Raw genomic sequence first — 10,837 nt, 5'->3', positions numbered from 1 at the left:
GAAACTAATTAATCGTGCAGCATATTATGTTACATATAATAGGGAGATCCCAAAAATAAAGTTGGGGAAAAATGGGCTCTATTTGGCCTTCAGATCGTCTAGCTCACCTAGTCGCCTCGTGGATGGGGGGTCTTATTGTAATTTGTAAGTATAATATCTTAAATAAGTTAGCTTAGGTTAGAGTATAGTAGTAACGCTTGAGAGTAGACTTTCTCAACTTATATTTATATATCCTTTGCGTATTTAATATCTTAGATATTTGGATGTAATATTTAAATGTACAGTCTCTAACATTATTTTTTCCAATAAGCTTGATCTTCTCTACACTCATAGAGCATGTACAAGTTAGGGTAAGGAAAATGGTTATTGAGGCGGAACTAACCCCTTAAAAGTGATGGAGAAGGGTAAATAAATTACAGGAATGTGCATGGAATATAATCTAGGTGGAAATGAGCCTCCTAATGTGACTTAATCCAACAATTCATTTCATGCTTGTAAGATTCAACTACGCGAAATCTTGCTTGGTGAGATTGAATTTGATACTCCATTGTAATTAATGAAAGGAATGTGACCATACTTTAGACGTAGATTAGATATGATGATCAATAACTAGTATGAAAGGGAAATATACTTATAAAATGAGGAAAGAAAACCAATTACATACATAAATTATCATACATGCATGCATGATGCATTACCATTCTAGGTTTATATATTATCATACATGATCATTTTCATAAGCTACACCGCCTATATATATATATATAAATTTATCCTATTACATTAATTAATATAGCAAATGCTTAAACCAATTCAAATATAATTAAGTCAATCATATATTAACCCGGCCTTAAATTAATATATATTGTAATTCTTGGTCTCCATTATCAACACCTAGGAAAAATGACAGCCTTGAGGGGGTTCTTCATCACCATAGTAAAAGCAAAAGTTTCAGTCGCGTCGGGCGGGCTACCCGGATTAGGAACCCAACGAAAAGCATGCACCATCCTAGCAAGCATTAGACCCACATGCAACGTACCCAAACTCCAAGCCGGGCAGATCCGCCTGCCCGCCCCAAAGGGCAGCATCCGAACCCCCCGGTTACCCGTCCAATCCACTTCATACCCCTCTCCTCCGGGCATGAACCTCTCGGGCCGAAAGGATTCCGGGTCGGGCCATAGGGTCGGGTCTTGGGTCACCCATGCGGTGTAAATCTCGAGATTTGCGTCTTTTGGAATGGTGTAGCCGCCTAGGACGGCATCCTCTCTCGCGGCATGAGAGAGGAGAAAATGGCTTGGTGGGTGTCGCCGCAATGTCTCCTTGATGAAGGCGTTGAGGTACACCATCTTCTCGAGATCATCCTCAGAAACAACTCCATTATATCCTATCACATCTACAATTTCTTCGTACAATTTCTGTTGAACCTGTAAGTGTAAGTGGAATATGATATGAATCATTAACAGTAGTAATTCTTTTAGGAGCTGACAACTGAAATAAATTCAACTAGTAGCAAGTACACAATCAATGACACTATTTAACATTCTACCAACATCTATCTTAACTAAGTACTCGATCGCCTAGGTATCTTAATAATAAAATAATATGCAATCTAGCTAAGTATTTAGTACGGAATATTAATGTAGATAGTGATCGATAAATAAATTCACATTATTAATATTGTACAATGTACATATAATTAGTGAGATACTTCATTTGTATATTAAAATCATAGAAGTTGATCGATTATAATTTACTTTCTACATTTAGATTCAATAGTAACAAAATCTACTTTGAAAATATTGTTTAAAATAATTTGATCGAATTAAATACTATATGTAGTAAACTTTTGTCAAGGATTTATGGACAAGTCCTTGTACAATATTTTCTTAAACTATACTCATATATATAATTAATAATTTGAAACCATTTTATCATCATTAACACAGCTTGTACTTTATATTAGTACTAGGTAGTTTTAAAGCAACAATGATTGTAAGATCTCGTACCTTCTGGTCCAACACAAGGTGTAGGAGGGCCCATTCTATGACGGTCGCACTAGTGTCGGTTCCGGCATTGATCACCTCCGAGCACAAAGTCACCAGCTCTTCCTCCCCAAGCCCGCCGGGCCGTTCCGGTGGGTCAAGGCTTAGTAGAGAATCCACGTAGGCCGCCCCAACCGGGCTTGCCATGTCGAAAGAGCTACTCTTCGGGCTCCCACCACTCTCGACGAAACCCTTCCGGGCCTGGACTAGCGGGCCGAGGACCTCCATCTGCTTCTTTCTTAGCGCCTTCGCCTGCCTAAGCTGCCCCCGGGCAACCAACGGGATCAGAACGGGTAGAAAGTCTGGAAGCTTCGGTAAAGTCATAAGCATAACTTCCTTAAGAACACTTTCAATGTTTTTTATCAACTCTTCAGATAACTTGGCTCCAAAGCAAAGGCAGATTATTATGCTACATATTGTTAGCCTGCATTGGCTCATAACTTCTACGTAGCCCTTTTCATGGGCCTCCTCCTTGATCCGGCCCATGTGGTTCTCCATGGCCCACTTCCTTACCCACCCGCATTGTTTCACCCGGGCCGAGCCCACCACCTCGGTGGCAAAGTTCTTGCGTAGGGCCCGCCATAGCGAGCCATACTCAGCCGAGTTGATGGCGCACTTCCCGAGGCTAAAGACCAAGCGGGTGGGGGACTCGGCGGGGCGGCTCGCAAAGAGTGCTCCCCGCTGAACAAGGGCTTCATGGATTAGGTTTGCATCCGTAAGGATGATCAAGGTCCTTTGGCCCATCTGCATCGTGAAGATGGGCCCGTACTCTTTTCGTAGGTCTCGGACCACGTACATAAAAGGCCGTATGACTTGAAAGAGGTTCCCAACGATAGGCCACCTTGATGGGCCCGGGGGAAGGTTATTCCTCGAGCCCTTACCGATTCGTCGCCACCATAAAGGGAGAAAGATTGTTACTAAAAGGATTAAGAGTATATCTAAGAGTTCCATGTTTTTTAGAGTGGAAAGTTTGACAATGACAATATGATAGTGTATGTAGTATGTTAAAGACGTATAAGGAGGGTTTAATATATAGAGCTATTATTGTGTGAGTGTATACATAAATTTGCATCTACCAACCATTTAATTAAGAGAATTGAATACTTTTGAGTTTTGACCAGTTGTGAGTTGTATATGTATTTACTGTTGTTACTAAATTTGTTCTCTAGGACAATTGACATGACTAGGAAGGTACATACATATAAAGATGAAACTAAAAACTTAAAAGTGATTGTTTTTGTATAATTGCTGTTTTCTTAAACGAGATCCTTCCTTAATTGATTCCCAATTTATACGCAATTATAGTTTCATATGTAATTATATTTCTATAAGTAGTTAGATGATTACTACTTCATTAGCTTTGCCAAATATAACTGGAATCAAAGTCTAGAGTCTAGGCAAGGGAATAACACTGAAAGGTTACAACCAAGGTTGATGAAAGTACAATAGTTGTTTTATCATTTAAATTAAGAGGCTGGCAACATTATTTTTAATGGAAATGATCACTGCCAAAACACAGAGTTGCAATAAATTGTGGAGTTATCTTATGCATTTGGCAAAACAACCTTTTTAAGACCTTGAAAAATTTTTAGCTACCCATTGGGTAAAAGATACAAAAAGTTACTGAAATATGGAATTCAACTTGGACAATGATGTGGTCAAAAAAAAAAAAAAAAAAAACTTGGACAGTACAATGATATATATATTTTTAGAATGTCTAATTCTGATTGGTAGATTATTTATTGGATATTTACATGTAGAGGTTTCAATTCGAGTATTCAGGTCGGGTGAGGTCTATTTTAAACTTGAGTCATGATAAATTATTGTGTTCAGACGAGTCGACATCTGAATTGGTTTTTTTCGAGGCGGTTTCAGGTTGAGTCGCGATCGGTTTGGTCAGGTTTTGACACCTCTATTTACATGTATGTATAGATCTATCCATCCCATACTTCGTCTTACGAGTAAAAGTTTCGCCTCGTTCTCAATCAATTATGACGGAGTAGCTTAATTTCTAACCTTTAATATGATGAGATAAAATATTTTGATGTTTGAATCATAGACCATTAATAGAGAGAAACTAACCAATTGGTTATTGGTGCATTGGTGATTGGGATTGCGCTTAACAGAAAGAATTGCGTGTTTAATTCAATCCTCACAATAATAATTGGGAGGGGAGTAAAACCTAACCACTAAAAATTGAGTTTCGAATCCGAATAAGCTTAAAGAGTGAACCGAGAGGGACACTAATAGAAGGAAAAAAAACGAAAAACTAAGACGTACCTGTCATTTAACACCCCCCCAAAATGTTTTGAGTAAGTTTCAATTAAAAAAAAAAAGTGTCCGGGTCCATTTTGAATTGGGCCAACATAGATAAGACAGACTTCGTTATCCCCATAGATATTTTTTGGAAGTGGAGTACTCGGTACTACTGTACGTGTTTGCCAACTGCCAAATTATGGTGGGAAACCCGATTGCAATTGGGGCAGGGAATTTCAGGCCAACATTAACGAATTATGCAACCCCATATCACAGAATCCGGAGCAACCGTATCCGAATAATCGGAGCTCCGGCAACTCTCCGGCGGCGCACGTTAGCAGGCACCCTCACCAAGAAAGGCAAATGGGTTGTTAATTGTGTTGCTTCTGCTACCTTTGCTAATGGGTAATCCAACTTTCATCACTCTCTTACTATTTCAATTTCTTTTATAATTATTGATTTAATATGGATTAATATGTAAATGGGTTTCTCATATTTAGCTCCAATGTGATTTATTCAGTCAAGAAATTCAATATTATTGCCTTAATTCTTTATAAATTTCATTGTTTTTGATCTTGTAGAGTATGGACACTGCATTTAAATAATGGTATTTTCTGACATTTTTATGCAAGTTATCTACCTCAAATTGAAACCTTTAATATGAGAATTGAACAACTACCCAATTATAATTATAATGTAATTTGTAACTCTAAACCCCTAATTGCACATTAATGAATACATTCTAATATATTAGCATAATCTTTGAACATCTGCTATGTAATAGGCCTGTTCACGGATCGGATATCCGATCCGAAATGTGATTTCGGATCGGATATCCGAATACTCTATCAGAAATTAATATCTAAATCCGATCCGAAAACTTCGGATATCCGATATTCAGATATCCAAAATTTTCGGATCGGATGCTTCGGATATCCATTATCCAATATTAAATAAAACTGATTATAATTACTTTCTAAATTTCACTAATTTTACCGCTTTTTTATCGCTAAGTTGTACAACATATTTTAACAAAATAGTAGTCTTTTTGCAATAAATATTATCATCAAATATATTAAGAATATTATAATAAGTTAATAATACAGGTCAGTTTTATATGAACAATTTAAAAAATTTATATATATATTTCACTATTTCAGCCTTTATATTTCGGATATCGGATATCGGATATCCGAAATTTTGAAAATCAATATCCAAATCCACAATCGATATCCGCTGTTTCGGATCCGAAATGAAAACTCGGATCGGATATCCAAAAATCCGGATCGGTTGCGGATCAGATTTTCGGATTCTCGGATAGTTTTGTACAGGCCTACTCTGTAAGGTTTATAAGGTTTCAGTAGATGGATAGTTTGAACATCTCATATTTTTCACGAATAGCAAACATGTTAATTTTTAGCCTGAACTCATGAAGTATTGGGAAGCCAGTACTAGCAGAGTAGCAGGTAGTTTCATCAACATTTTAGTGACAAAGAAATCTATGATCTGCTATAGAGATGCTTGCACATTTAACCATCATATAATTCAGGTAGTTTCATCACATTAAACCATCAAACTTTTTTTTTTTTTTTTTTTTTTTTTTTGGGAGTTACGGAATAAAGCTGACAGAAACGCGCCATAGGATTGTATGCACAGGCATACAGTGTACTACCTTATTGGTGTTTGCCAATTTTCAAGATTATTAGACTACTAGTATTGGCGTATTGCCAATGCTACAAGCTTGTTCGAGGGCATGTTTAATACTTTAATTCCTCCAATATCGTATGTATCCGTGGGAATTCCTTATCAACCTTTAATTTGTAATTTGGGACTTTCAAAACAAGAACTTATGCTAAAACAGTTTTCTCATGGGACTTCTTAAACGACAGTTAAAATGATGATTTTTTTTTTAGCTATTCTGAGAGGAATGTTGGAACTCAATTGAAGAATGATTTTTATTTATTTTTTATTTTTATACTGCTTATCCGTCGATGAAAGTGAGTTAAAGGACACCTTCAATTCTTTGGCTACAAATCTTCTACATAGGGTGTGTGCAATTAAGGACACATTATAAACAAGCTTGTCTAGTCATTAGGGAAAATGTGCAAGTTGGTGGTTTCTTCTATTCCCTCTAATAAGTTCATGTTGTCTCTTTTGACTCTTTATCAACTTCCTGGTTTTTAAAGGACATAAAATGTTTAAGTCAATCTATTTGCATGAATTCTTAGGTCTCTCTTAAGTTTCTTCAACTTTCCATGTCTGTAAATCATGAGTTTTCAGCAGACAGTAATCAACTTAGACATATATAGCTACAAGCTTTGCTTTTCTGACGTCACACCCGACTTTCAATGCTAATTTTCAGCTACCCAGAATATGATCGCCTTTTACCCTGCCCTCCCTCAAATCACAGCAATCACCCACCTAGAGTTGAACACTTGGTGGTTTTAGAAGAAGGCCCTGTCTGTGATTACATTAGCAGAACTTTAAATCTCCCCCCACTGTAAGTGTTGTTATGCTGTTTCATCTTCTTTTTTCCCTTCATGGCATTCATTCCTTTGATGATGAAGTGGGATGAGGTCCCTAATTGAGTTAATGATTTGTGAAGGTATGTTGCCGATCTTATCCATTTTGGAGCTGTATATTATGCACTTGTGCATCCTGAGCCTCCAGCAACTGCAACTCCAGAGCAAGTTCAAGTATACGAAAAATTCACTTCACCTCATCTTCTAAAACAGAGGCAGTCACTTGAAGAAAAAACTGTTTCAGAAGCACAAAAGACTTTCCGTATAACTCACGTTAATGAAAATGTTGAAGTTGGAACTTACTTGCGCGTTTATGTACATCCAAGACGCTTCCCAAGGTTTTCAAGAATAAAGTTACTTTTAGTGCTTGGTGCTTGCTATTTTTATTGTATGTAATATAGGCATTGAATTCTTTTCAGGTGCTATGAAATTGATTGGAAGTCGAGGATTATAGCTATTGATGACAATTATGTGATTCTGGACAAGCCTGCTGGCACTTCTGTATGTATATCTTGGACCTAATTACATATGTTCTTTAGAGTCTTCTGATGAAAAGATGTATGTGCGTTTTCAAATGAATAAATGAGAATAGATGTCACTCAGTTAGGAGAAATGAATATTTTTCCTCATCATTGCTCCCCTATGTTGTGTTTAACTTGTGAGAAGAATTTAAAGCTGCATGCAGTCCAGGCTGTGGTTTGTTAGACTCTGGCTTGGTGAGATTGAGTATTATTTCCAATATAGAGCTTGGAGTTGGAGGTCCTAAGGCTCTTATCTCACCTTTTCTTGCTGTTAAGAATATTCTAACCACTTTCTCGCTCCGACTTTGCATTATTGAGTTGACATCTATCATTCATTAGAGAAATTAGACGTGCTTATCCCTAATTTTGTTAAGATCATGCCTGTGGTCATGCAAATCATCCCTTTGAACTTAAATCTATGATTATTTTCTGATGCAATCCTACGGGATGCCTATTGTCAATCTCCAAGCTAATATCTTCTGTGATGCTTTTATCTTTGACTAGGTAGGAGGTACTTCCAACAATATTGAAGAAAGTTGTGCAAATTTTGCTACTCGTGCTTTGGGACTGACTAGTCCGCTCTTGACTACACATCAGATTGATAATTGTACTGAAGGATGGTAATATGTGTAGATAGTTGCAAAAATATATTTTACTGAATTTTATTGCTGCCTAAATCATGTGACCTCTCTACACTCATTGCAGTGTTTTGATGGCCAGAACTGAGGAATATAGCTCTATTTTTCATGAAAAATTCAGAGTAAGTTTATTGTGTTCCGTAAAAATAGTTTCCTGTGCGATATAATGCTATTGTATGGAAAGTGGAAAATCAAATACACTTCTGACCAATATTTAATCTTTCTATATTGGGTGCAGTTAAACATCCAACACAGCAATACGTCTTTGAAACTGTCTTTCAGCTGATACCCTGTAATTAATCTTATTGTACATGTGCTTTACATAAGGAAAAGAAGGTCAAGAAACTCTATCTTGCCCTCGTTGCAGCTCCAATATCTTGTGGAATTATCACCCATTACATGCAGCCGGCAAAGCTTGCTCCGCGTATAGTTTCTGAAGGTAAACATTTCGAGACATTAGGCCTGTTATTCTCATTTCATAAATTTGTCAATTATATAAGTCTGGTTGAAAGAGTCCTACATTACTTTTCTTTGATGTCTTAAAAAACTTGAATTGCCAAATTTCTGCTAAATATAACAATTTAACAAAGCAACTTATTATAGATCATAGATTTAAGGAGGTCTCAATCCCTGTATCAATGTCCCTAATTACATAATATTACTCATTAACAATCAAATTTCTTCAGTCGTACAACAAATATTTATATAAAACCAAATATATGTGCCCGAAATTGATGCTTCTCTTTCTTCTACGTATCAGGTCTTCTCTTTAAATTTTTCATTAACACCATTATTTCATTGTTTATAATCAATAATTTATGCTTCACGTCTTCACGATGCATAATTTTTTTTTTTTTTTTTTTTTTTTTTTTTTTTTTTTTTTGGAATGCTTCACGTCTTCACGATGCATGCATAATTTTCTTCAAAGTAATTTTTTTGGTGACATCACAGCACCACCTTCTGTGTAAGTGGGGACATCCACTTTTGTAACTTTGTTGTTCTTTTTTTTTTTTTAGGCAATGTTGTCAAATATCACCTCTTTCTACAATCAATTGCTTTTCATGCAAAAAGATATGATGCATAGATTGAGATGGGAAGTAGTACTCAGAAGATATAGGAAATACATCAGAAATTCAGAATTTGAAAAAGTTAGTAGATTAATTGATTCTTTTTTGGATAAGATATATGGAAAGTAGGAAGTTATGGGAAAATAATAGAAACTACAAATTACATGTTATCTTTCCAAAAGATCAATTTCCCTTCAACTTTTAGTTTTATATGTCTCATTTAGACATTGTTTACCAATATAAGAGCTGTGTTTTCATATTTTTCACCTCAAGCATCAATCCATAAATTATATTTACATGTGTAGCATGGACATCAAAGTAGTTTTAAGAGTGATTGAGTAAGAGTAATGAAAGTTTAATAAATAGAAGTTCTTTTGAGTCTCTTTCCTGAAAACAAGAAAGATCAGACTTCTTCCCTCCTGATGAAATCCAGAAGTACAGCAGCATAAGTAATTGTGGATGTGGTATTCAGATGCTAATATATGCTATATAGGAGTGATTGATTTCTTTTATACATTGTGTCAGATTAATAGGACTAGTGTTTGGAAGCTCTGTATAACCGCTTGTGTTAAGTAAAGCTAGGCTCTATTTCAATGGAGGTAACTTTTGCATAAAGCTGAGAGTGTGCATTCAATGCAGAGTATGACAAAGGGTGGCAATTATGTCAACTTGAAGTTTTGGATTGCAAAGAAGTTCCTTGGCCAAACTCTACCATTGAAGAAAAGTATCAAATCAAAGACTGCGGATGGCCTGTCAAGACTTTTGCCTATGAATGTAAAATTAATCTTTTGACTGGACGAACTCATCAGGTATTGCTGCCGCTCAATTTTATGTTACTTTAAGACTTCATTTCAACTTCAAGACACAACTATTCGGACCATAAACATTAACTACTATGTACATTAGCTAGTCGGAAACTTGGATACAATTGTGTATTGAGTATTCAATTCTGACGTCAATGTCCTAGTTCGACTTCCCTTCTTGTTGATCTCCTTTGAAAATTGAGATGTGAGGTAAATCACCCTCTGTGCACTGAAAGTAACTTGTGGACTTACTTGTGCCCTTAATTTTTGGGACAGATCCGAGCACAACTTGCTGCTTGTGGAGCTCCTCTAATTGGTGATTCAATGTATATGCCAGCTGCGCTTGCAGAGCTGACCAAACCTGGAGTATCTCCCTTTGGTAAATACAAGAGAGAATACTCATGTGAGGGTGAAAGAAGAATTGCTATTGAAAATTGGAATTCTCTGCATGGAAAGGAGCCAAGTTTAGCCATTGGTCTTCAAGCATGTCAAATTTCATGGGACGATGGTGAACAAGTCTATGAAGCTGGATCACCTTGGTGGAGATAAGGATATTTTCTGGGGTCTGGTGCAATGATAAGGATACCTTGGTGAAAGCTTGTAATCTTGTAAGGAAGAAAATAGGATTGTTTGAAGTTAATTTACAATGGGTGAACAGTGAGATGTATATTTTTATTAAATTTGATTTTCTTATTCATCACAAACTAATCATCATGCAAATTCCTTCTAAACACTACTATAAAAACTCCAGAGTCCAATATTCATTTGCGTGATCACATGATGATTAGTTTGTGCTCTCAAGAAATCTTGTCAACAAACTCACAGTGAAGTTCATCTCAACATGCCACACATGACACATCTCTTACTTCTTTGTCCTTAGTCACCATTTTGGAGCATTAAATGTCAACAAAATAATAAGTGTTTACTACGTATATTAGTCCGTGTAATAGAAAGTAACCCAACACAATTTTGTTTTTTAAAAGAGTAT

General features: G+C 36.2%; 2 protein-coding genes across 3 annotated transcripts; one reads left to right on the top strand and one right to left on the bottom strand.

The window, feature by feature from the left end:
* Window positions 1-647: 647 nt before the first annotated feature.
* Window positions 648-3,150, bottom strand: LOC110687083 (cytochrome P450 77A4-like). The gene is made up of 2 exons (XM_021863710.1): window positions 2,007-3,150; window positions 648-1,424 (listed from the first exon to the last, which is right to left on the bottom strand). The coding sequence occupies exons 1-2, from the start codon at window positions 2,991-2,993 to the stop codon at window positions 888-890; spliced, it is 1,524 nt and encodes a 507-aa protein (XP_021719402.1). The 5' UTR covers window positions 2,994-3,150; the 3' UTR covers window positions 648-887.
* Window positions 3,151-4,149: 999 nt separating this feature from the next.
* On the top strand, window positions 4,150-10,712 carry LOC110687338 (RNA pseudouridine synthase 6, chloroplastic-like). 2 transcript variants are annotated; one of them, XM_021863975.1, is made up of 9 exons: window positions 4,154-4,703; window positions 6,661-6,798; window positions 6,904-7,158; window positions 7,240-7,321; window positions 7,846-7,961; window positions 8,047-8,101; window positions 8,307-8,418; window positions 9,686-9,855; window positions 10,126-10,712. In XM_021863975.1, exons 1-9 carry the CDS (start codon window positions 4,498-4,500, stop codon window positions 10,396-10,398), a joined length of 1,407 nt encoding a protein of 468 aa, XP_021719667.1. In that variant the 5' UTR covers window positions 4,154-4,497; the 3' UTR covers window positions 10,399-10,712. The 2 variants fall into 2 exon arrangements, with proteins under 2 accessions (XP_021719668.1, XP_021719667.1); XM_021863976.1 differs by lacking the exon at window positions 6,661-6,798 and having other exon boundaries at window positions 4,150-4,703.
* Window positions 10,713-10,837: the final 125 nt, after the last annotated feature.

Source organism: Chenopodium quinoa, unplaced genomic scaffold (assembly GCF_001683475.1).
Source record: "Chenopodium quinoa cultivar QQ74 unplaced genomic scaffold, ASM168347v1, whole genome shotgun sequence".
NCBI classification, from domain to species: domain Eukaryota; kingdom Viridiplantae; phylum Streptophyta; class Magnoliopsida; order Caryophyllales; family Amaranthaceae; genus Chenopodium; species Chenopodium quinoa.
The sequence above is the reverse complement of the archived record's forward strand: the minus strand, read 5'-3'. Positions and strand labels throughout refer to the sequence as shown.

Bases quoted from the DNA above. Each gene is read 5' to 3' on its own strand.
- LOC110687083 (XM_021863710.1), bottom strand. From the start codon at position 2,993: ATGGAACTCTTAGATATACTCTTAATCCTTTTAGTAACAATCTTTCTC. The intron at 1,425-2,006 runs GTACGAGATCTT...TTACACTTACAG, and splicing joins ACCTTGTGTTGGACCAGAAG to GTTCAACAGAAATTGTACGA.
- LOC110687338 (XM_021863975.1), top strand. From the start codon at position 4,498: ATGGTGGGAAACCCGATTGCAATTGGGGCAGGGAATTTCAGGCCAACA. The intron at 6,799-6,903 runs GTAAGTGTTGTT...TGATTTGTGAAG, and splicing joins ACTTTAAATCTCCCCCCACT to GTATGTTGCCGATCTTATCC. The intron at 9,856-10,125 runs GTATTGCTGCCG...TTTTTGGGACAG, and splicing joins TGACTGGACGAACTCATCAG to ATCCGAGCACAACTTGCTGC.